This window comes from Fukomys damarensis, unplaced genomic scaffold (genome assembly GCF_012274545.1).
Source record: "Fukomys damarensis isolate Sample0158 unplaced genomic scaffold, DMR_v1.0_HiC HiC_scaffold_27, whole genome shotgun sequence".
NCBI classification, from domain to species: domain Eukaryota; kingdom Metazoa; phylum Chordata; class Mammalia; order Rodentia; family Bathyergidae; genus Fukomys; species Fukomys damarensis.
This window is the reverse complement of record NW_022900939.1, coordinates 2769792-2794652: the sequence shown is the minus strand read 5'-3', so window position 1 is coordinate 2794652 and position 24861 is coordinate 2769792. Positions and strand designations below refer to the sequence as shown.

The window sequence follows — 24861 nt, the reverse complement described above, 5'->3', positions numbered from 1 at the left end:
CTTGAAATCCATAGTTTAGCTTGCAGTGGAAAAATCCAGGCACAACCTCCAGGCCAGTTGCTATACAGCCCATCTCTGTGGCATTAAATAACAGGTGAAGCTAAAAACAAAATGAGAGGAAGGAAGAAGGAATGAAGGAAAGCATTCGTTTCTTGCATTTCTGCTTTGTCTCAGCAGCATCTCCCAGTATTTGAATTATTGAGATTGAGGGATGAACATTCAGTTTGTGCCTTGACTTTAGCCTAGACCCTGTCTTCATGAGAGATTAATGTTGGAAACATATATTAAAACATTGCATTGTACCTAATGAATATATGCAATTATTATTTGTCAGTTGAAAATAAAATATAACAAAATTTAAAAATATTTTACTGGAGGCTGGTGTTGTGGAGGAATAGTGTTTGGATTTTTCTCATTTGAACGTCCAGTCTTCTGAAGGCTGCTATCCCAGGTGAAATGCTACTCCCAGCCACGCTTTTCCTTAATCTTTGGCATCTTCCCTTTATGATCCAAAGCCCTGAGAGTATTATGTTGGCAGCACTCTTAGCACCCAGTACCCCTTTTAGCAAACATTCCTGTGTTAACAAAAGTCCTGGTATGATATATAGAAGTGAGGTGTGTGTGTATGTATGTGTGTGTGTGTGTGTGTGTGTGTGTGTGTGTGTGCATCTTCCCCGTGTCCTGGTATTGCTACCATGTTTTCTACCATTAAGGCAAGTGCAGATTTGAGAGTTTCATGATGCTCTACAGTTACATATGCAGGATGAGGAAGATCCAAGATTTAAACTCAGTTTGGACATGATAAGCAGCTTGTGACTGAGTCAGTCACACTGTATTATTGTGGATGGAGGTGCTGGAATTGATAAGGACAAAGTTACAGGTAAAACACTAAAGTGAAATTCAGAACTTGCTATTTCTTTTTGATGCTTCGTCTAACTTAAGTAGGGCTTCTTTCACTCCTCAGTTTCTTTTTCCTTTATCTCCAGGGCTAAAATACCATCTAGGAAGCAGAGGAAATGTCCACCACCAGTCGTCGCATGACCTATACTGTTGTTTTTGACTAAATTTTTAGAGGAGCAACATGCTGTACCTTAATTAAAAATTGCTTGTCCACTGAAGCGATTTTGGCCATTTAATCTCCTAGTCACCTCTTTCTAAGGAAAGAAATTAAAACAGATTTCTGTGCTCAGTAAATAACAGTAGTTATAGCTGTTCCATGGCTCCTACACGAGATACTGTTTTGTTAAGAGTGCATTTTGATTACAGTAGCTCACTTAGCTCCTTGAAAACATGCAGCACTCTCAACAGTGAAGCTAAAATCAGAAATTCAAGAACAGATTAATGCACCACTTGTAGGAGAAAAGCTCACCCTCAGGTCAATGTTTCCTGGGTATCTGAAGTGGGAAGGAACCCATGGAACAAGGGGTATTAATACGGATTCAAGTCCAGAATCTACCACACATTTTTCTTTAGATCCTTAGAAGAGTCACTTACCTCCTCCTAAACTGTAAAATGAAACCAATAAAATCAGCTCTGTCACCAATTCACAGAACTGTGTTTATAAGTAGTGAGCATCGTTTTCAATTCACTCAAACTAATTTTTGAGGTCTGCCCTTAACTATGTCGCAGGCTCCCAGAAAATCATGAAATTGGGAGAAAGCCCGTTTGCATGAGCAGCTGTCTCCGTTCAGATGAAGGAAGGCTGTTCAATGGGGAGGACTGCAGTCTGGGCCTGAGAAGGGAAGCGGCCTGGAGTCGTGGGTGATGTCAGAAGCCAGTGCAGAGGAAGCAGGAGTAAATTATACAGACACGGGGCTCTGGGGACTTCCCGGGGACAGCACCTGCAGCTCCCTTCCCTCTTTCCCAGGGAAGAAGCAAACTGCCGGTAGGGAATAACTTGGATATTCTCAGTATTTACATGTGCTTTGTAAATTACTCATTAATGTATAATCCCACAGAGCGATATGCACAATATATTAGAGTTCTAACAATGTTTGTTAAATGTGAAGTCATGCAACCATTATTCGATTTCCTGATCTTTGTCTTGTCAACTTCTCTTGTACCCAGTTTTGAGGGAACTAATAAACCATTTTGCTATATAATTTTGCCATTCCAAAAATGTCCTTCCTTCAAATCCGAGAAGTGGGCTCTGATAGTAGCATCCTTTGCTTATCACTATCTCAGTTGAGGTACGTTTTGATACATACATTCATAGGGAAATATTTTATTATGGCGATGAATACTGAAAATGAACTTCATACATTATTTTTCTTTCTATTAGTTCAGGGCAACTTTTCCTGATCTTGTGCTTGGTGATTATGAATAAAGTTGATGTAAACATTGGCTAACATTTTTGTGTGAATATTGATTTGGATTTCATTTGAGTAAATAGGTAGTAAGGGGTTTGCTTGGTTGTGTTGTAAATGCACTGAATCGAATAAGAACTCACAAATGTTCCTGGGAGTGGCTTTATCATTTTCCATTCCCAAGTGTAGTGTATTCCTATTTAGTCGTAGTTTTAAGATTATTTAATTTTTTCACTCTCAATTTTACTGTTTCTCAAAGATGCTTTGTCTTCTCTGAAAACACTTTTTATACTATTTATTTATTTAATAATTTGTAGGGAAAGTGGGAAGGGTCAGGGAAAGCTAATAAGGGAAAAGAAAAATATATGAGAAAATGCAACAATGGAAATGAAGTGTTTGTAAGTGGGGAGGGGAGGATGCGTGGAGGCGGGCCGGACAAGGGGTGAAAATGAGAACCAAGACCTGTCATGTAAAGGTACAAGATCCCATGATGAATGTAACTGCACTGTATACCTAAAATGTACCAATCAATTCAATGAGGACAAAAATAATTTTATTTTGCTGACAGACAATAATTGAATACCATATGAAGCACAGTGTGCCTTTTCAGTACACACATACCAGGTGTACTTCCAAACTCAGGGCAATTTATCCACTAACCCAAACATTTACTACTTGTGATTCAAATATTATATTGAAAATTCTTTCTTCTCTTTTGATGTGTATACTACAATATGGTTCGTGACTGTCATCCTCTGTGTAATAGATTTATTTTTCCTGTTTCATAAAAATACCTTTTAAAAAATGTTTAATAAGAAAACCCCTCACGACCTTACCATATCATTTAAGACCCAGGAGTAGCTTTTCTCCTTGAAAGGAATTGGTCTATTCTGTCCTCTATGTGCTCGCAGTCCCTGGAAGCCTTGCCAGGCAAGTCTGGGCATGGCTATATAAGATGGTTCTGTGGCTAAGAGAGCTGAGGTTCAGAAGTTAACCTTTTCCAATTTTAGCTTTATCAGAAAGGAACATTTCATGGTTTAGATGTAAGATGTACCCCAGGGTCTCACGGGCTCAGACGTGGGGCCTTAGGAAGATGCTTGGAGCATGAGGGTGCTGAACTCTGTAGTAAGTTAGGGAATTCACAGCTGTCTGGGCTGTTGGGAGGCGGGGCCAACATGGAGGAGGTGGATTCCTAGCCTTTGGAGGTCATGTTTCCTGCTCTGCCTCTGTCCCTGTCCCTTGTCTTTCTGCTGTTTCCCACCAGGAATTGAGAATCTTCCCTCTAGCTGGCTCTTCTACACTCTAGTGAGAGTGTGCAGTCAGCCAGTCATGCATGGAGACTTCTGAAACTGTGAGACAAAATGAAAGTTTCCTGTAAGTTTCTGGGATCAGGTATTTCGTGCTGGCAGAGGGATGGCTGATGAACACCGAAAAGATAGATAATATGATCTCATCTTCCAATAGTGGCTAAGACTACTGTCAGATGCTATATACAAACCACAGGACATTTGTAGTATCTACAAGCCATACAGTTAAGCATTCATGTTTTATTTTTAGAAAGTAATCCCGTATGGGTAACACAGAGCACAGAAAATGGTGGCGTTCAAGCCTGTATTTCTCTACATGGGCTTGCTCAGTTGCAGGTGAGGCAGAGGACCTTAGTGGCCCAAATGTGTTGAGTATGAACAGAATAAGACTAATACTTCCTGATTTTGCAAATAATGCAAACAACCAAGCCCTTGATATTTTCTTAATGATGGAGATACAGAGGATATTGTAGCCTTCCTGTCACTGATACACAAATCTAACATGCAGAGCTCAAGGAGAGAAAGTTGAGTTTAGGTCATGGATCCAGGAGAGTCGGTATGGTTGGCAGCCTCAGGGCAGAAATACCCTGGAGGAGGGAGTGGCACAGCAGAGCTATTCGGTTCATGGTGGCAAGTATGCAGAGGAGGGGCACAGTGTCAGAAAGTTTGGGGTGAAGGACAGATGCAGACCTGAAGCCTCCTCCATGACCCACCCAGCTAGGGCAGAGCCTGCTCCTCCCACCCCTGAGGTGGGCCCCAAAGTCAATTAATTTTATCCTCCATCTTAATGGCCACATCCCACCCTCGACACCTGGATACTCAGAACACATGTCCTTAACCCATCCTTACTCCCCCAATAAATGAAGGTCAGATTTCCATTTAAGATGATAAAACTACCTTGTGTACAACCAAAAAATGAAGAATGCTTTCTTGAGATTGAAACAGCTTTAGCACTTTTCAAAAGTCTAAATTCAAGTCTCTTCTGAGACTCAGGGAAAACCCTTAGCTATACATCTCTATAAAATCAGAAGCAATTTACATATCACACAATGCCACAGCATAAAAATTCCCACTACACACACACATATACATGCATACACACACACAAATAGGGGGAAGTAAATGAATGAGAACAAAGCCTTGTCAAATGCAGAGGCAAACCTTAAGTAGTGTAGTTCCATCAGACAGGCTATGCACATGGTGAGATGAATTTACAGGACCTGGAAAGCCCCATCCCTACAGCCTTGTTCACAGCCCATGTAGCCTATTTCCTGGGCTGATTCCACTAAGGGATCGAAACTCCTTGCCGGTTTCAGAACTGGAAAGGCTGGGGTGCAGCTCAGTCTGAGCTAAGAGCCTGCACCTGGGCAGGGTGAGCTGGAACTCTGGCCAGAGTCTGGACACTGGGGCCTGCAAAGCGGGAGCTCTCAGATGCAGAGGGAGAGGAGATGGAGCTTCCAGTTAAAGAAGAGGGAGTCATGGGATCTGCTGTTGTACACCTCTGTGTTCTATTACAGCAAACCTCAGGGGTTGGAGGATGGCCACCCATCCTGTGGAGCGTAGAGTTCTCTCTTCATTTCAGGATTAACACATTTAGACATTTACAAATACCCTAATAGGAGCAGACACAAATATGTTAACAGGTATGTGGGCTTGCTCTAGACTCCGGCAGAATGATATATAAAATAAATGGTCACAAATACCCATTGTACAACTAATTGTGGCAAAATCTCCTGCCCTACCAGAGTGTGACCTTAGGAGACTTCTGAACTCAGTTTTGTTATTGGATTTCCCCGTGGTCCCGTTTCACAAAGCAGTTATTCATGTTTAAGGTAGATGTAATGTGAGTTACCAACTCAGTTATATCCTGAGATTCATTACTGGCATAAAAATGTTATATTAGCACATCATCCGTTCTTTACATTTCTTCGTATGATGTTCTACTTGTGAGGCAGATGGAGGCACCACTGATCTAAATCCCTGGCCCTCTATTTTTTTTTCATTTAATAAAACTGGCTTACAGATTAAGCATCACTACAGGCACTGGACTGCGATGTGGTTCTTATAATAAAAATTAGTTCATTAAGGTTAGAGATATCTGAAACTAGATATTGTCACCTTTCAACAGTAAAATCAAGGTTTTACTGATCATATTTCCACAAAATAATTTTTGTGAAAGCCCTCCTGACCTCCTTGTTCCTCAGGCTGTACACCAGGGGGTTCAACATGGGGATCACCATGGTGTAAAATACGGATGAAATTTTTGCAGTGTCCATGGCATGATGGGAGCTGGGCTGCAGGTACATGAAGATGACCGTCCCATAGAAGATGCAGATGGCGGTGAAGTGGGAGGCACAGGTGGACAGAGCCTTCCTATATCTTGTACCCGAGGGCATCCTTAAAATGGTCACAAAAATGAACACGTAGGATATCAAAATAACAAGGAGAGCAAAATAGATATTAAAACTATCAAGATAAAAAAGAATGAGCTCACTGATATGTCTATCAGAGCAGGAGAGAACCATAACTGCTGGAACATCACAGAAAAAGTGATGGACCACAGTGGAGTTACAGAAGGAGAGACTGAATATGTCCCCAACATGGATGGAGGCTGTCAGGAAACCGCAGATGTAGGAGGCTGTGACCATAAAGGCACACACTCTTGTTGTCATGGTGATGGTGTAGTGCAGGGGTTTGCACACTGCTGCGTAGCGGTCGTAGGCCATTGTGGCCAATAGGAAATTTTCCACAGTACCAAAGGCAACAAAATAGAACAGCTGAGTAGCACAGGCATTGTAGGAAATGACCTGGTCTCTTGTAAGCAGCCCGGCCATGACTGTAGGATTGACAGCTGAGGAGTAACAGAAATCCACCAGGGACAGGTTACCCAGGAAAAAGTACATGGGAGTGTGCAGACGAGGGTCCAGGAGGATCAGCAGGAGCATCCCCAGGTTCCCAGCCACGGTGAGTGTGTAGATGAGGAGGAAGGTGATGAAGAGGGGAAGCCGCAGGTGTGGGTCATCGGTCAGTCCCAGCAGGAGGAACTCGGTCACCTCTGTCCTGTTCTCCATCAGTGTTATTCGGGAATCAGAAGATGACCTGCAGCAAAGGGAAATGAAGAAGAAGAGTATGAGTAAATATTGTGGAAGAGATATTGCACCGAAGTAAAAATGTTCATATGGCACGTGGAGGTCTTTGTTAGAAAAATATGTATATCAAGTTTCTGCATAACTGAAAGCGCGGTTACCTACAAAACTGACTTTCTAGATTATCTTTAGAGTTACAGACAGTTTAACTGGAAGTGTCTACAGGAATTCTCTCTCCAGTTTTCAAGTTTTATGTGCTTATGAGCTAAACAAACCAAAGCAAACCAAACGAAAGCAAAAATTCTAGATTTTGGTACATTTTTGATTGATTCACCATAATATGTCTGAAGTTTTACACATAAATATGCACATAGTATGTGTAGAAGAAAAAAGCCATGATATCTACTGAAGATACTATCTTGAAAAGCAAAGGTGAAACTGCATAAAAGTAGTCTTTAAATTCTGAGTCATGAGCCACCTGAATATAAGGAATTATCGAAACAGTTTGGTGGATGGCATTATGCCAGTTTTCAGGTGTGGGTGAATATTGAAATCTTGACACTTCGTTCCCAATAGCTCTGCTCACAGTAGGGCCACTGGATTTTCTCTACATGCCCCAGGGATTCTCTGCCTGCTTTAGCTCTCCAATTTAGCAGGGAGTTTTGTTTTGTTTTTCCATAATTTCTTTCTTGAAATCCATAGTTTACCTTGCAGTGGAAGAATCTGCCACAACCTCCAGGCTTGTTGCTGTAAAGCCCACCTGCATGGCTTTAAACAACAGCTGAAGCTGAAACACACACACACACACACACACACACACACACACACACACACAAAAAAAAAAAAAAAGAAAGGAAGAAAGAAGGAATGAAAGAAAGCATTTGTTTCTTGTGTTCCTGCTTTCTCTCAGCAACATCTCCCAGTATTTCAATTACAGAAATTGAGGAATGAACATTCAGTTTATTTCTTGACCTTAACCTAGCGCCTCTGTTTGTGGCACATTCAATGTTGGAAAATCATATTAAAACATTACATTATACCTAATAAATATATGCAATTAATATTTGTTGAAAAAAAAATATAACAAAATTTAGAAATATTTCACTGGAGGCTGGTGTTGTGGAGAATAGTGTTTGGATTTTTCTCATTTGAACGTCTAGTCTTCGAAAGGCTGCTATCCCAGGTGAAATGCTTCTCGTAGCCACCCTCTTCCTTAACCTTTGGCATCGTCCCTTTATGATCCAAAGCCCTGAGAGTATTTTGTTGGCAGTCTCAGCACCCAGGACCCCTTTTAGCAAGCATTCCTGTGTTAACAATAGTCCTGGTATGATGTATAGAAGTAGGGTGTGTGTTTGTGTGTGTGTGTGTGTGTGTGTGTGTGTGTGTGTGTGTGTGCATCATCCCCGTGTCCTGGTATTTCTACCTTGTTTTCTACCATTAAGGCAAGGGCAGATTTGAGAGTTTCATGATGCTCTACAGTTACATATGCAGGATGAGGAAGATTCAAGATTTAAACTCTGTTTGGATATCATAAGCAGCTTGTGACTGAGTCACACTGTAGTATTGTGGATGGAGGTGCTGCATTCGATAAGGACAAAGTTACAGGTAAAATATTAAAGTGAAATTCAGAAATTGCTAATTCTTTTTGATGCTTCGTCTAACTTAAATAGGGCTTCTTTCACTCCTCAGTTTCTTTTTCCTTTATCCCCAGGGCTAAAATACCATCTAGGGAAGTACAGGAAATTTCCAACACCAGTCATCCATCACCTATACTGTTGTTTTTGACTATTATTTAGAGGAGCAACATGCTGTACCTTAATTAAGTATTGCCTGCCCACCAATGGGATTTTGGCTCTTTAATCTCCTAGTCACCTCTTTCTAAGGAAAGAAATTAAAACAGATTTCTGTGCTCAGTAAATAACAGTAGTTATAGCTGTTCCATGGCTCCTACAGAAGATACAGTTTTCCTAAGAGTGCATTTTGATAATTGTAGCTCACTTAGCTCCTTGAATACATGCATCACTCTCAACATTGAAGTTGAAATCAGAAATTCAACAACAGATTAATGCAGCACCTGTAGCAGAAAAGCTCACCCTCAGGTCAATGTTTCCTGGGTATCTGAGGTGGGAAGGAACCTATGGAGCAAGGGGTATTAATACGGATTCAAGTCCAGAATCTACCACGCATGTTTTTTAGATCCTTAGAAGAGTCACTTACCTCCTCCTAAGCTGCAAAATAAAACCAATAAAATTACCTCTGTCACCAATTCACAGAATTGTGTTTATAAGTAGTGAGCATTGTTTTCAAATCACTTGAACTAATTTTTGAGGTCTGCCCTTAACTATGTCGCAGGCTCCTAGAAAATCATGAAATTGGGAGAAATCCCGTTTGCATGAGCAGCTGTCTCCGTTCAGATGAAGGAAGGCTGTTCAAGGGGGAGGACTGCAGTCTGGGCCCTGTGAAGGGAAGCGGCCCAGATTCGTGGGTGATATCAGAAGCCAGTGCAGAGGAAGCAGGAGTAAATTATACAGACACGGGCTCTGGGGACTTCCCCGGGGACAGCACCTGCAGCTCCCTTCCCTCTTTGCTAGGGAAGAAGCGAACTGCCTGTAGGGAATAACTTGGATATTCTGAGTATTTACGTGTGCTTTGTAAATTACTCATTAATGTATAATCCCACAGAGTGATATGCACAATATATTAGAGTTCTAACAATGTTTGTTAAATGTTAAGTCATGCAACTATTATTCAATTTCCTAATCTTTGTGTTGTCAACCTCTTTTGTACCCAGTTTGTGAGAAGTAGTAAACCATTTTTCTATATAATTTTGTCTTTGCAAAAATGTCCTTACTTCAAATTGTAGAAGTGGGCTCTGATAGCATCTTTTCCTTAGCATGAACTGAGGTGGGGCAGATTTTGCTACATATATTTGTAGGGAAATATTTTGTTATGGTGATGAATGTAAAAACTGAACTTCATACATTGTTTTTCTCACTTTTAGTTTAGGGAAGCATTTCCTGATCTTGTGCTTGGTGATTATGAATAAAGTTGATCAAAACATTTTCCAACATTTTTGTGTGAATATCGACTTGTATTTCATTTGAGTAAATATGCAGTAATGGGGTTTCTTGGTCATGTCGCAAATGCACTTCATCCAATAAGAACTCCCAAATGTTCATGGAAGAGGCCTCCTCATTTTCCTTTCCCAAATATAGGGTATTCCTATTTAGTCACAGTTTTAAGATTAATTTTTTCACTCTCAGTTTTACTGTTTCTGAAAGGTGCTTTGTCTTCTCTGAAAACACTTTTTATGCTATTTTATTTTTATTTATTTAATAATTTTATTTAATTACAGACAATAATTGAAATAAGAAAGCACAGTGTGACTCTTCAGTACACACCTATCAGGTGTACTTCCAAACTCAGGGCCCTTTACCCACTAACCTAAATGTGTTCTAGTTGCGAATCAAATATTATATTGAAAATTCTTTCTTCTATTTTGATGTGTATACTATAATGCTGTTCGTGACTGTCACAGCCTGTGTAATAGATTTCTTGTTTCATAAGAATACCCTTTCAAATGTGTTTAATAAGAAAACCCCTCACAACCTTACCATTTCATTTGAAACCCAGGAGTAGCTTTTTTCCGTGAAGGGAATTGGTCCATTCTGTCCTCTCTGTGCTTGCAGTCCCTGGAAAGCTTACCGTGCAAGTCTGGGTATGGTTATAAGAAGGGTATGTGGCTAAGACAGATGAGCTTCAGAACTTAACTTTTCCCAATTTCAGCTTTATCAGAAAGGAACATTTTATGGTTTAGATGTAAGATGTGTCCCAGGGTCTCGTGGGCTCAGACGTGGGGTCTTCGGAAGATGCTTGGAGCATGAGGGATGAGGGTGCGAAACTCTGTCGTAAGTCAGTGAATTCACAGCTGCGTGGGCTGTTGGGAGGTGGGTGGATTCCTATCCTTTGGAGGTCATGTTTCCTGGTCTGACTCTGTCCCTGTCCCTTGTCCTTCTGCTGTTTCCCACCAGGAACTGAGAATCTTCCCTCTAGCAGGCCCTTCTTCACGCTGTGTGGAGTCTGTAGTCAACCAGTCATCATGGAGACTTCTGAAACTGTGAGCCAAAATTAAAATTTCCTCTAAGTTTCTGGGGTCAGGCATTTTGTGCTGGCAGAGGGATGGCTGATGAACACAGAAAAGATAGATACTATGATCTCATCTACCAATAGTGGCTAAGACTACTGTCAGATGCTATATACAAACCACAGGACATTTGTAGTATCTACACGCCTAAGGTTAAGCATTCATGTTTTATTTTTAGAAATTAATCCCATATGGGTAACACAGAGCACAGAAGATGTTGGCGTCCAAGCCTGTATTTCTCTACGTAGCTTGCTGAGTTTCAGGTGAGCCGTGTACGAGCTGCAGACAGGGCACTTCAGCAAGAACTGACGGGAGTGTTTCTGTGTGGGGGGAAGCACACCCGTGGCCCTCCGGTAGTCTCTCTCCTGTGTCAGAGTCTGAGGAGACCGCATGGCTCTGCAGGTGCAGCTGCAGCTGAAGTCTTCGTCAGCCTGCATTGGAGAATATGTGCACGGGAAACGCTTTGCACTTCCTTCACAGAGCTGGTGTTAAAATTCGAAAGGCCTGTTCCATAAAACAGAGAGCCAGTGCTACAATGCCTATGTGAAGGCAGAGGACCTCAGAGGCCCAGATGTGTTGAGAATGAACAGAATAAGACTAATACTTCCTGATTTTGGAAATAAACACAAACACCCAAGCCCTTGATATTTTCTTAATGATAGAGATAGAGAGGATCGTGTAGCCTTCCTGTCACTGACACAGAAATCCAACATACAGAGCTCAAGGAGAAAAAGTTCAGTTTAGGTCCTAGATACATGTGAATCTTTATGGTTGGCAGCCTCAGGGCAGAAATACCCTGGAGGAGGGAGTGGCACAGCAGAGCTACTTGGCTCATGGTGGCAAGTATGCAGAGGAGGGGAACAGTGCCATAAAGTTAGGGGTGAAGGACAGATGCAGACCCAAAGCCTCCCCCATGACCCACCCAGCTAGGGCACAGCCTGCTTCTCCCACTGCTGAGGTGGGCCCCAAAGTCAATTAATTTTATCCTCCATCCTAATGGCCACATCCCATCCTCGAACCTGGATACTCAGAACACATCTCCTTAAAGCATCCTGAGTCCCCCAATAAGTGGAGGTCAGAATTCCACCTATGATGATAAAACTACCTTGTGTCCAAACAAAAAATGCAGAAGGCTTTCTTGAGATCTCAACAGTTTTAGCACTTTTCAAAAGTCTAAGTTGAAGTCTCTTCTGAGACTCAGGGCAAACCCTTAGCTATGAATCTGTATAAAAATCAGAAGTAATTTACATATCACACAATGACACAAAATAAAATTTCCCAATACACACACACATGTGCACATATACATACACACACACACACACTCACACACACACACACACACACACACAAAGAAAAAGGGGGATGGAAATGAAACAGACCAAAGCCAAATCAAAATGCAGAGAGCAAACGTTAAGCAGTGTAGTTCCATCAGACAGCCTGTGCACATGGTGAGATGAGTTTACAGGACATGGGAAGCCCCCTCCATACAGCCTCGTTCACAGCCCATGTAGCCTATTTCCAGGGCTGACTCCACTAAGGGATTGCAACTGCGTGCTGGTTTCAGAACTGGAAAGGCTGGGGTACAGCTCAGTCTGAGCTAAGAGCCTGCACCTGGGCAGGGTGAGCTGGAACTCTGGCCAGAGTCTGGACACTGAGTCCTACAAAGTGGGAGCTTTGAGACGCAGAGGGAGAGGAGATGGAACTTCCAGTTAAAGAAGATGGAGTCGTGGGATCTGCCATTGTGCACGTCTGTGTTCTATTCCAGGAAACCTCAGGGGTTGGATGATGGCCACCCATCCTGTGGAGTGCAGAGTTCTCTCTTCATTTTAGAATTAACACATTTAGACATTTATAAATACCCTAATAAGAGCACACACAAATATGTTAGCAGGTAATTGGGTTTGCCCTAGGCTCAGGCAGACCGATATATAAAATAAATGGTCATAAATATCCATCCTACAACTAATTCTGGCAAATCTTCGTGCCCCACTAGCATGTGACCTTAGGAGTCTTGTGAACTCTACATTTTTATTGGGTTTCCCTGTGATCCCATTTTACAAAGCAGTGATTCATTTTTAAGACAGATGTAATATGACTTATCAACTCCGTTATATCCTGAGATAACTTACTTGAATAAAAATGTCATATTAGCAAATAATAATTTCTTTTCTTTTCTCTTTTGTTTTCTTTTCTTTCTGACACCAGGGATTTAACTCAGGATCTTCTACTTGTGATGCAAGTTGGTGGTACTAGTGATCTAAATACCTGGCCCTCTTTTTTATCTTTAGTAAAACTGACTTACAGATTAATCCCCACTACAGGCACTGTACTTCAATGTGGGTCTTAAAGTAAAAATTCATTCTTGAACGTTAGAGATATTTGAAACTAGATATTGCCACTCTACCACAGTACAATCAAAGTGTTAACAATCATATTTCCCAAAAATAATTTTTGTGAAAGCCCTTTTGACCTCCTTGTTCCTCAGGCTGTAGACCAGTGGGTTCAACATGGGGATCACCATGGTGTAAAATACGGATGAAATTTTGGCAGTGTCCATGGTGTGACTGGAGCTGGGCTGCAGGTACATGAAGATGGCCGTTCCGTAGAATATGGAGACGGAAGTGAAGTGGGAGGCACAGGTGGACAGAGCCTTGCTATGTCCTGCAGCTGAGTGCATTGTGAGGATGATGCCAAAAATGAAGATGTAGGATATCAAGATAACAAGAAGAGCAAAAAAGACGTTAAAACCTACAACATAGACAACTACTAGCTCACTGACATGTCTATCAGAGCAGGAGAGAACCAGAACTGCTGGAACATCACAGAAAAAGTGATGGACCACAGTGGAGTTACAGAAGGAGAGACTGAATATGTCCCCAACATGGATGGAGGCTGTCAGGAAACCGCAGATGTAGGAGGCTGTGACCATAAAGGCACACACTCCTGTTGTCATGGTGGAGGTGTAGTGCAGGGGCCTGCACACTGCTGCATAGCGGTCATAGGCCATCGTGGCCAAGAGGTAATTTTCCACGGTAGCAAAGGCTGCAAAAAAGAACAGCTGAGTAGCACAGGAAGCATAGGAAAGGACCTGGTCTCCTGTAAGCAGCCCGGCCATGACTGTAGGAGTGACAGCTGAGGAGTATCCAAAGTCCACCAGGGACAGGTTACCCAGGAAACAGTACATGGGAGTGTGCAGACGAGGGTCCAGGAGGATCAGCAGGAGCATCCCCAGGTTCCCAGCCATGGTGAGGGTGTAGATGAGGAGGAAGGTGATGAAGAGGGGAAGCCGCAGGTGTGGGTCATCGGTCAGTCCCAGCAGGAGGAACTCGGTCACCTCTGTCCTAAGCGCACGGTTACCTACACAACTGACTTTCTAGATTATCTTTAGAGTTACAGACAGTTTAACCGGAAATGCCTACAGTGAGTCTCTCTCCAGTTTTCAAGTTTTATGTGCTTATGAGCTAAACAAATCAAACCAAACCAAAAATCGTAGTATTTGGTACATTTTTGAATGTTTCATCATGGTATTCTGAAGTTTTACACATAAACACGGTTACCTACACAACTGACTTTCTAGATTATCTTTAGAGTTACAGACAGTTTAACCGGAAATGCCTACAGTGAGTCTCTCTCCAGTTTTCAAGTTTTATGTGCTTATGAGCTAAACAAATCAAACCAAACCAAAAATCGTAGTATTTGGTACATTTTTGAATGTTTCATCATGGTATTCTGAAGTTTTACACATAAATATGCACATAGTATGGGAAGAAGGAAAAAGCCATGATATCTGTTGAAGATACTATCATGTAAAGTAAAGGTGAAGCTGCATAAAAATAGTCTTTAAGTTCTGAGGCGTGAGCAGCATGAATACAAGGAATTATCGAAACAGTATGGTGGGTGGCATTATGCCAGTTTTCAGGTGTGGGTGCGTTTTGAAATCTTGAAACTTCCTTCCCAATAGCTCTGCTCACAGTAGGGCCACTGGATTTTCTCTACATGCCCCAGGGATTCTCTGCCTGCTTTAGCTCTCCAATTTAGCAGGGAGTTTTGTTTTGTTTTTCCATAATTTCTTTCTTGAAATCCGTAGTTTACCTCGCAGTGGAAGAATCTGCCACAACCTCCAGGCTTGTTGCTATTCAGCCCACCCATATGGCTTTAAAGAACAGCTGAAGCTGAAAAAAAAAGAGAAAGGAAGGAAGAAAGAAGGAATGAAAGAAAGCATTTGTTTCTTGTGTTCCTGCTTTCTCTCAGGCACATCTCCCAGTATTTCAATTACTGAGATTGAGGGATGAGCATTCAGTTTATTTCTTGACCTTAGCCTACAGCCTCTCTTCGTGGTACATTCAATGTTGGAAAATCATATTAAAACATTACGTTATAACTAATAAATATATGCTGAGGTGACTAGGAGATTAAAGAGCCAAAATCCCATTGGTGGGCAGGCAATACTTAATTAAGGTACAGCATGTTGCTCCTCTAAATAATAGTCAAAAACAACAGTATAGGTGATGGATGACTGGTGTTGGAAATTTCCTGTACTTCCCTAGATGGTATTTTAGCCCTGGGGATAAAGGAAAAAGAAACTGAGGAGTAAAAGAAGCCTATATATGGCTTCTTTTACTCCTCAGTTTCTTTTATCCATAAATATATGCTTTAATCTCCTAGTCACCTCTTTCTAAGGAAAGAAATTAAAACAGATTTCTGTGCTCAATAACTAACAGTAGTTATAGCTGTTCCATGGCTCCTACACGAGATACCGTTTTCCTAAGAATGCATTTTGATTATAGTAGCTCACTTAGCTTCTTGAATACATGCATCACTCTCAACATTGAAGTTGAAATCAGAAATTCAACAACAGGTTAATGCCGCACTTGTAGCTGAAAAGCTCACCCTCAGGTCAATGTTTCCTGGGTATCTGAGGTGGGAAAGAACCCATGGAACAAGGGGTATTAATACGGATTCAAGTCCAGAATCTACCACGCATGTTTTTTAGATCCTTAGAAGAGTCACTTACCTCCTCCTAAACTGTAAAATAAAATCAATAAAATTACCTCTGTCACACAAATCACAGAATTGTATTCATAAACAGTATCATTTTCAATTCACTCGAACTAATTTTTGAGATCGGCCCTTAACTATGTCGCAGGCAGCTAGAAAATCATGAAATTGGGAGAAAGCCCGTTTGCATGAGCATCTGTCTCCGTTCAGATGACGGAGGCTATTCAAGGGGGAGGACTTCGGTCTGGGCCCTGTGAAGGGAAGCGGCCTAGAGTCGTGGGTGATATCAGAAGCCAGTGCAGAGGGAGCAGGAGTAAATTATACAGACACGGGGCTCTGGGGACTTCCCGGGGACAGCACCTGCAGTTCCCTTCCCTTTTTCCTAGGGAAGAAGCGAACTGCCTGTGGGGAATAACTTGGATATTCTGAGTATTTACGTGTGCTTTGTAAATTACTCATTAATGTATAATCCCACAGAGCGATATACACAATATATTAGAGTTCTATCAATGTTTGTTAAATGTATAGCCATGTAACTATTATTCAGTTTCCTGATCTTTGTGTTGTTTCCTTCCGTTATACCCAGTTTTGAGGGAACTAATAAACCATTTTGCTATATAATTTTGCCTTTGGTAAAATGTCCTTCCTTCAAATCTGAGAAGTGGGCTCTGATAGTAGCATCCTTTGCTCAGCACGAACTCAGTTGGGGCACATTTTGATGCATATATTTGTATGGAAATATTTTATTACGGTTATGAATATTGAAAATGAACTTCATACATTATTTTTCTCATTCTTAGTTCAGGGCAACATTTCTTGATCTTGTGCATGGTGATTATAAATAAAGTTGATCTAAAAATTGGCTAACATTTTGATGTGAAATCGATTTGTGTTTCATTTGAGTAAATATGCAGTAATGGATTTGCTTGGTCGTGTGGTGCATACTTTATTGAATAAGAACCTGCACTTGTTCCTGGAAGTGGCTTTATCATTTTGCATTCCGAAGTACAGTGTGTTCCTATTTAATTGTAGTTTTAAGATTATATAATTTTTTTCACTCTCAGTTTTAGTGATTCCCAAAGATGCTTTGTCTTCTGTGAAACCACTTTTTACAGTATTTTCTTTAATTTATATAATAATTTTATTTTACTGGCAGACAGTAATTGAATACCATATGAAGCACCATGTGACTCTTCAGTCCACACATACCAGGTGTGCTGCCAAACTCAGGGCACTTTATCCACTCACCCAAATGTTTACTACTTGTGACTCAAATGTTACATTGAAAATTCTTTCTTCTCTTTTGATGCATATACTACAATACTGTTCATGACTGTCACCCTCTGTGTAATAGATTTTTTTCTGTTTCATAAAAATACCTCTTCAAAAATGTTTAAAAAAGCCAGATGTGGTGGCACATGTCTGTAATCCCAGCACTCAGCAGGCTGAGGCAGGAGGATCGCTGTGAGCTTGAGACTAGCCTTGAGTATATAGTGAGGTCCAGATCAGACTCAACTACATAGTGAGACCCTGTTCCCCCCCAAGAAAGTTTAAAAAGACCCCCCACAGTCATACCGTGTCATTTAAGACCCGGAATAGCTTTTCTCCTGGAAGGCAACGGGTCCGTTCTGTCCTCTGCACGGTCCCTCTGTGCTCTCAGATCCTGGAAGGCTTGCGACACAACTGTGGGCTTGGTTATAAGACCGTTACATGACCAAGACAGCGGAGCTTCAGAACTGTACCCTTCCCAATTTCAGCTTTATCAGAAAGGGACATTTCATGGTTCAGATGTCAGATGTGCCCCAGTGTCTCGCGTGCTTAGAGGTGGGGCCTTCGGAAGATGCTTCGAACATGAGGGTGCTGAACTCTGTAGTAAGTCAGGGAGTTCACAGCCTCGTGGGCTGTTGGGAGGTGGGGCCCACTTGGAGGATGTGCATTCCTAGAATTTGGAGGTCATGTTTCCTGCTCTGCCTCTGTCCCTGTCCCTTGTCTTTCTGCTGTTTCCCAGCACTAATTGAGTGTCTTCCCTCTAGCAGGCCCTTCTACATGCTAGTTAGAGTGTGCAGTCATCCAGTCATGCGTGGAGACCTCTGAAACTGTGAGCCAAAATTAAAGTTTCCTCTAAGTTTCTGGGTTCAGGTATTTCATGCTGGCAGAGGGATGGCTGATGAACACAGAAAAGATAGATAATATGATCTCATCTTCCAATAGTGGCTAAGACTACTGTCAGATGCTATATACAAACCACAGGACATTTGTAGTATCTACAAGCCTAAGGTTAAGCATTCATGTTTTATTTTTAGAAATTAATCCCATATGGGTAACACAGAGCACAGAAGATGTTGGCATTCAAGCCTGTATTTCTCTACGTGGCTTGCTCAGTTGCAGGTGAGCCGTGTACGAGCTGCAGACAGGGCACTTCAGCAAGAACTGACGGGAGTGTTTCTGTGTGGGTGGAAGCACACCCGTGACCCTCAGGTTGTCTCTCTCCTGTGTCAGAGTCTGAGGAGACCGCATGGCTCTGCAAGTGCAGCTGCAGCTGAGTCTTCGTCAGCCTGCGTTGGAGAATATGTGCACGGGAAACGCTTTCCACTCTGTCACAGAGCTGGCGTTGAAATTCGAAAGGCCTGTTCCATAAAACAGAGACCCAGTGCTACAATGCCTATGTGAAGGCAGAGGACCTCAGAGGCCCAGATGTGTTTAGAATGAATAGAATAAGACTAATACTTCCTGATTTTGCAAATAACGCAAACACCCAAGCCCTTGATATTTTCTTAACGATAGAGATACAGAGGATATTGTAGCCTTCCTGTCACTGATACACAAATCCAACATGCAGAGCTCAAGGAGAGAAATTTCAGTTTAGCTCATGGATCTAGAAGTGTTAGCATGGTTGGCAGCCTCAAGGCAGAAATACCCTGGCACAGGGAGTGGCACAGCAGAGCTACGTGGTTTATGGTGGCAAGTATGCAGAGGAGGGGAACAGTGCCAGAAAGTTAGGGGTGAAGGACAGATGCAGGTCCAAAGCCTCCCCCATGACCCACCCACCTAGGGCAGAGCCTGCTCCTCCGTCCCCTGAGGTGGGCCCCAAAGTCAATTAATTTTGTGCTGCATCTTAATGGCCACATCACACCCTCAACACCTTGATACTCAGAACACATCTCCTTAAAGCATCCTGACTCCCCCAATAAATGGAGTTCAGAATTCCACCTATGATGATAAAACTACCTTGTGTACAACCAAAAAATGCAGAATGCTTTCTTGAGATCTCAACAGTTTTAGCACTTTTCAAAAGTCTAAGTTGAAGTATCTTCTGAGACTCGGGGCAAACCCTTAGCTGTAAATCTGTATAAAAATCAGAAGTAGTTTACATATCCCACAATGCCACAGCATAAAAAGTCCTACAACACGCACATGCACACACATGTGCCCCCCCCACAGAAATAGGGGGATGGAAATGAAACAGACCAAAGCCACACTCAAATGCAGAGGGCAAACCTTAAGTAGTGTAGTTCCATCAACAGCCTGTACACATGGTTAGATGAGTTTACAGGACCTGGGAAGCCCCATCCCTACAGCCTCGTTCACAGCCCATGTAGCCTATTTCCAGGGCTGACTCCACTAAGGGATTACAACTGTTTGCCGGTTTGAGAAATGGGAAGGCTGGGGTGCAGCTCTGTCTGAGCTAACAGCCCGCACCTGGGCAGGGTGAGGTGGAACTCTGGCCAGAGTCTCTACACCGGGGCCTACAAAGCGGGAGCTTTGAGACGCAGAGGGAGAGGAGATGGAGCTTCCAGTTAAAGAAGATGGAGTCGTGGGATCTGCCATTGTGCACCTCTGTGTTCTATTCCAGGAAACCTCAGCGGTTGGATGATGGTCACCCACCCTGTGGAGTGCAGAGTTTTCTCTTCATTTCAGGATTAACACATTTAGACCTTTATAAATACCCTAATAGGAGCACACATGAATATGTTAGCAGTTAATTGGGTTTGCCCTAGGCTCAGGCAGACTGATATATAAAATAAATGGTCACAAATATCCATCCTACAACTAATTCTGGCAAATCCTCCTGCCCCACTAGCATGTGACCTTAGGAGTCTTGTGAACTCTACATTTTTATTGGGTTTCCCTGTGATCCCATTTTTCAAAGCAGTTATTCATTTTAAAGATAGATGCAATATGACTTATTAACTCACTTATATCCTTAGATACTTTACTTGAATAAAAATGTCATATTAGCACATAATATTTTCTTTTCTTTTCTCTTTTGTTTTGTTTTGTTTTCTTTCTGGCACCAGGGATTTAAGTCAGGATCTTCTACTTGTGAAGCAGGCTGCGGCACTGAGCTAAATCTGTTGCCGTGCTTTTTAATTTTTATTTTTTTAGATAAAACTGTCTTCCAGATTAAGCCTCACTACAGGCACTGGAATTCAATGTGGGTCTTAAAATAAAAATTGGCTCATGAATGTTAGAGATATCTGAAACTACATATTGTCACCCTACAACAGTAAAATCAACAGTAAAATCAGTCTTAATGATCATATTTCCCCAAAATAATTTTTGTGAAAGCACTCTTGACCTCCTTGTTCCTCAGGCTGTAGACCAGTGGGTTCAGCATGGGGATCACCATAGTGTAGAACACAGAGGCGATTTTATCAGTGTCCATGGAGTGACTGGAGCTGGGCTGCAGGTACATGAACATGATTGTCCCATAGAAGATGCAGACGGCAGTGAAGTGGGAGGCACAGGTGGACAGAGCCTTGTGATATCCAGCAGCTGAGCTCATTGTTAGGATGGTGCCAAAAATGAAGATGTAGGATATCAAGATAACAAGCAGAGTAAAAAAGACATTAAAACCTACAACGTAGACAAGAACTAACTCACTGACATGTCTATCAGAGCAGGAGAGAACCATAACTGCTGGAATATCACAGAAAAAATTATGGACCACATTGTTGTTACACATGGAGAGCCTGAATGTGTCCCCAACGTGGATGGAGGCATTCAGGAAGCCACAGGTATAGCTGACTGTGACAAGACAAGAACACACACTTGTGGTCATGGTGGTTGTGTAGTGCAGGGGTTTACACACTGCTGCATAGCGATCATAGGCCATTGAGCCCAACAGGAAACACTCCACAGTAGCAAAGGCTACAAAAAAGAACATCTGAGTAGCACAGGCACTGTAGGAAATGACCTGGTGTCCTGTAAGCAACCCGGCCATGACTGTAGGAGTGACAGCTGAGGAGTATCCAAAGTCCACCAGGGACAGGTTACCCAGGAAAAAGTACATGGGAGTGTGCAGACGAGGGTCCAGGAGGATCAGCAGGAGCATCCCCAGGTTCCCAGCCACAGTGAGGGTGTAGATGAGGAGGAAGGTGATGAAGAGGGGAAGCCGCAGGTGTGGGTCATCGGTCAGTCCCAGCAGGAGGAACTCGGTCACCTCTGTCCTGTTCTCCATCAGTGTAATCTGGGGATCAACTCTTTAGATGCTCTTTATCAGTGCAAAAAAAGCAAAGCATTGTAAACTAAACTGTAGGGGCAAAATATTAAGAAAAGTCTACCTTTTTCCTTAAAGTAACAATTTGTACTTCAAGATTCTTCAGAAAAATTCAAGAAGTAGAAAACCAAATTTGGTGCTTTCAGTGAACATATTGTACATAATGCTCTTCCTGAAGAATCCTAAAAAGTTGTCCATCAGCTTTTGAAATGTCTTTACATCTATAAACTGAGTGCTCAATAAGTTTTAAACTTAATGAAATTATTTGTTTGCCTGGATGTATATGCTAATTTCCTTTTGAGCACAGGAAAAGCCAAGCCTTCCATGTTGCCTGCCTTCACCAAACAGGCACATGAGGTGTGCACTCACTGTCCTCTGATGGCAGCGTTCTGAATTTGATTGCTCTTATGTATGTGTAAGTTTTGGATCTATGACATTGAGCAGTTCCTTTCCATTTATGTAAGTGTTAACTGAAAAATCACTACTCTGGCCCCATGCCAAAGTTTAACCCATTCACAAGGTTGCTATAATTAATGGTGAATTTAAATGGAATCAAATGTAACTCATTGGACAATCTGTCCTTGTGTGCTCTGGATCAAACACAGAGTTTCAGATTTCATCATTAATCAAGAGTGACTCCTTAGGTTGCACTGCTGTTCACTATGTATTTTCACATATTTGGAGATAAAATAAACAAAGGCCAAAAGAGCAAAATGACCCTGCTTTGACCTACAAAATGTCCTGAACAAGTTGACCAGCTCTGAGTTTCACTGTAACCATTTCACTTCTGTAACATGCTTATACCACTTGCACTTTTACACACATTGTCACAGGGTGGCTAAAATCATCAACTTTTGATTGGGCTGACGAATTTAGCACCTGAATCCCAGCAGCACGTATCCTTCCTTCCTTCCTGGAACATATGTGCACAAACCATCCTCCTGCCTCAGCCTCCTGAGCAGCTGGGTCCCTAGGCACGTGGTTCTGCACTTGCATAATGAATTTGAATCGATGCCTTTTGAAGGATCTTTATCCCAAGCTTTCTACTATTACCTACCACATTTCCTCTAAATGTTTCGTAAATCCAACCATGAGCCTGACATTAATAATTGTGTGGGCCAACCTTTAACACAGTGATGACTAGCAGATACCAACAAGCAAAGCTTTATATATAAATGTGTTTGTGTATGTATTCATGTGCAATGTAGTTAGCAGTAGCAGCGTTATGATTCTTGCTTTATCATCAAGGAAATTTTGAGTAGTTATCTGATCCTCTGAAGTTGCATAGCTAATATGAAATACATGCAAAAACCAAGATTTGAGGCCACCTGCAACTTAATGAATAACATACACTCTTCCACGTCACCGCCCACATGAATCGATGAATGCTGTTGCGGGAAAGAGTTGAAATGATGTTCAGAACGTGTTAATCCACGGAGGACCCTTTGTCATTCAAAGGAGGATCATTCATTCCACTGTTCCGGGTTTTTGTTCATTTATTTTTGTTTTTACCTCTGGTGATAGTTAAATACATAGTTTTAAAGGCAGGCACAGCCAGTAATCGGTGTCATGAGTCTTATTTTTTCTTTGTATTTTTGGCGAAGTGCACAGAAAGTATCACGCCAATCCCTAAGCTTCCACTACAGAGATTCTGACATTCACACAACAGACTCATCTGAGTTTTTACAAAAATGTTGAAACCATCTTTTTCTCGTTTTCGGTAACTCTCCAGTGTTATTAAACACAGAATATGCAAGCTTACCAATTTAGTGGAAAAGGCAGAAGAGTCAGTTCCTAATAGCGTGCCTGAAATCACACTGTCAGACATGGAGGATCACCTAGTTCTGCTCCAGGACTCCTGTCCTGGGTAGTGGACAAAAGTTTCCAACTTCTGGAGAGCAGGCAAAAAATGGAGGAATGAGCATTAACATAGATCAAGTTCCAAATCTACCATAGGTTCTTTCTGTTTCTTAGAATACTTCCCATCTCCTTCAAAAACACACCTTACCTAAGCTGCAGGTTGTGTCTATCAACAACAAATAAAGCGTCTCAGGAAGAAGTTCTCATTTGAAAGTCAGCCAGTGCGATTCTTGCCTCTGTGACTGTTCCCTGACCAGGGCTGTGGGCTCAGAGCAAACTCAGGCCGGAAGACGGCCTGTGTGCGCTAAGAATGAAGGAGTAATGCTTGGGGCTGCGCGGCGGGCAGTTTTCCTACTTAGGTAGAGCAATGCTGAGTCTCAGCTGGCTTTAATTGGCTCTGGAGAGAATTGTACAGACTTGGAGAACGCTCCTGCGAGACTGTCTCCAACTCCACGTTGTCCTTTCCCCAGAGAAGCAGCAATTAAGCTGTCTGTGGGGATAGAGAAGGTGCACACGTTTGTACTGTATTCTATTTTGCTTGCTTCTTTTTAGGGCTTCTAGTTGATCTGTAACTCACACACAGTAATATCCACACGTTTTTAGTGCGTAGGTCAAGTGTAATCATGTAGCCACCACTACAGAGGCCTAAACGGATGTACCCTGCCATTGTGTGATTTTTTTTCTTGATGGGCCAATCATCTTTTAAGTTTTTTATTAGTGTATGTTTGCACAATAGCCTGGTGATGTTTGTTTTGGGGAATCAGTGCATGTGTAACACATCTTGATCATTTTCAGTCTGTTTACCCTCCTTCGTCTTTCCTCCCCACTTCCTTCTCTCCAAGAGTGACGGCGTAAGCTTTTTATGGCAGAGTAGTATTCCACCGGGTGGACATTGCAAACTAATTTTTTCACTTTTCGGCTGAGGCACGTTGTGTTGGTTTTAGTTTGTGGCAACATAATTAGGGCTGATGTAAACATTTGCAGGTAGATTTTGTTTGTACATAGATTTTCACGTCCTATCAGTAAATACCTAGTGTTAGGTTGGATTATGCAGTGGTATGTGTGTGTGTGTTTGAGTACGAAATGGCCATACTGCTTCCTGAGGAGGTCCTACACATCTGAATTTCCCTAACTCATCCCGTCTGGTGGTTTCACGGTTTTATCAACATCTTTATCATTTGCTTTAAAAAAAAAATCAGTCATTGTTTTATTCTTATTTTTAGTCATTCTCTATCAACAAACCTCCCAAACATTTTTTATTCTTATGCACTCAGCTAGGTTACCATCGTACTCCTGTCCTGGGGATGCATTTCTGCAACCGCGGACAAAGCCTCCCTCCCCAGCACACTTTCTCCATCCCGCCCTACCACGCCCATTCACCGAGTCTTTCCCGCCGACAAGGGTGGGGTTGAGTACTTGGTCCCTGCGTCTGCGTGGCTTCCCTGGAAATCCAAACTGGAGTTTCGTCTCTCTCCACCTCACCGCAACTTTCCTAACAGGGAAATGTTATTTGTTATCCTCACAGGATTTCTAAGAGGATTCCTATGCAAAGTACAACACAGTTTCTGCCTCATGTCAGGAGTTTCAGGGTTAAATGTCATATACCTTATTTGTAAAGTTAGAAACAGCGTGAGTCACAAAAACAGGGGCATCAAAA

At 42.1% G+C, this 24861-nt stretch overlaps 3 protein-coding genes across 3 annotated transcripts; all 3 read right to left on the bottom strand.

Annotated features, from left to right (window-relative positions):
- Nucleotides 1-5754: 5754 nt before the first annotated feature.
- Nucleotides 5755-6687, bottom strand: LOC104868456 (olfactory receptor 5B3). The gene has a single exon (XM_010633212.2). The coding sequence runs from the start codon at nt 6682-6684 to the stop codon at nt 5755-5757; it is 930 nt and encodes a 309-aa protein (XP_010631514.1). The 5' UTR covers nt 6685-6687.
- A 6581-nt stretch (nt 6688-13268) lies between these two features.
- LOC104868455 (olfactory receptor 5B2) lies at nt 13269-16568 on the bottom strand. The gene is made up of 2 exons (XM_010633211.2): nt 16555-16568; nt 13269-14187 (listed from the first exon to the last, which is right to left on the bottom strand). The coding sequence occupies exons 1-2, from the start codon at nt 16566-16568 to the stop codon at nt 13269-13271; spliced, it is 933 nt and encodes a 310-aa protein (XP_010631513.2).
- A 1562-nt stretch (nt 16569-18130) lies between these two features.
- On the bottom strand, nt 18131-21308 carry LOC104868454 (olfactory receptor 5B3). The gene is made up of 2 exons (XM_010633210.2): nt 20389-21308; nt 18131-18134 (listed from the first exon to the last, which is right to left on the bottom strand). Exons 1-2 carry the CDS (start codon nt 21303-21305, stop codon nt 18131-18133), a joined length of 921 nt encoding a protein of 306 aa, XP_010631512.2. The 5' UTR covers nt 21306-21308.
- Nucleotides 21309-24861: the final 3553 nt, after the last annotated feature.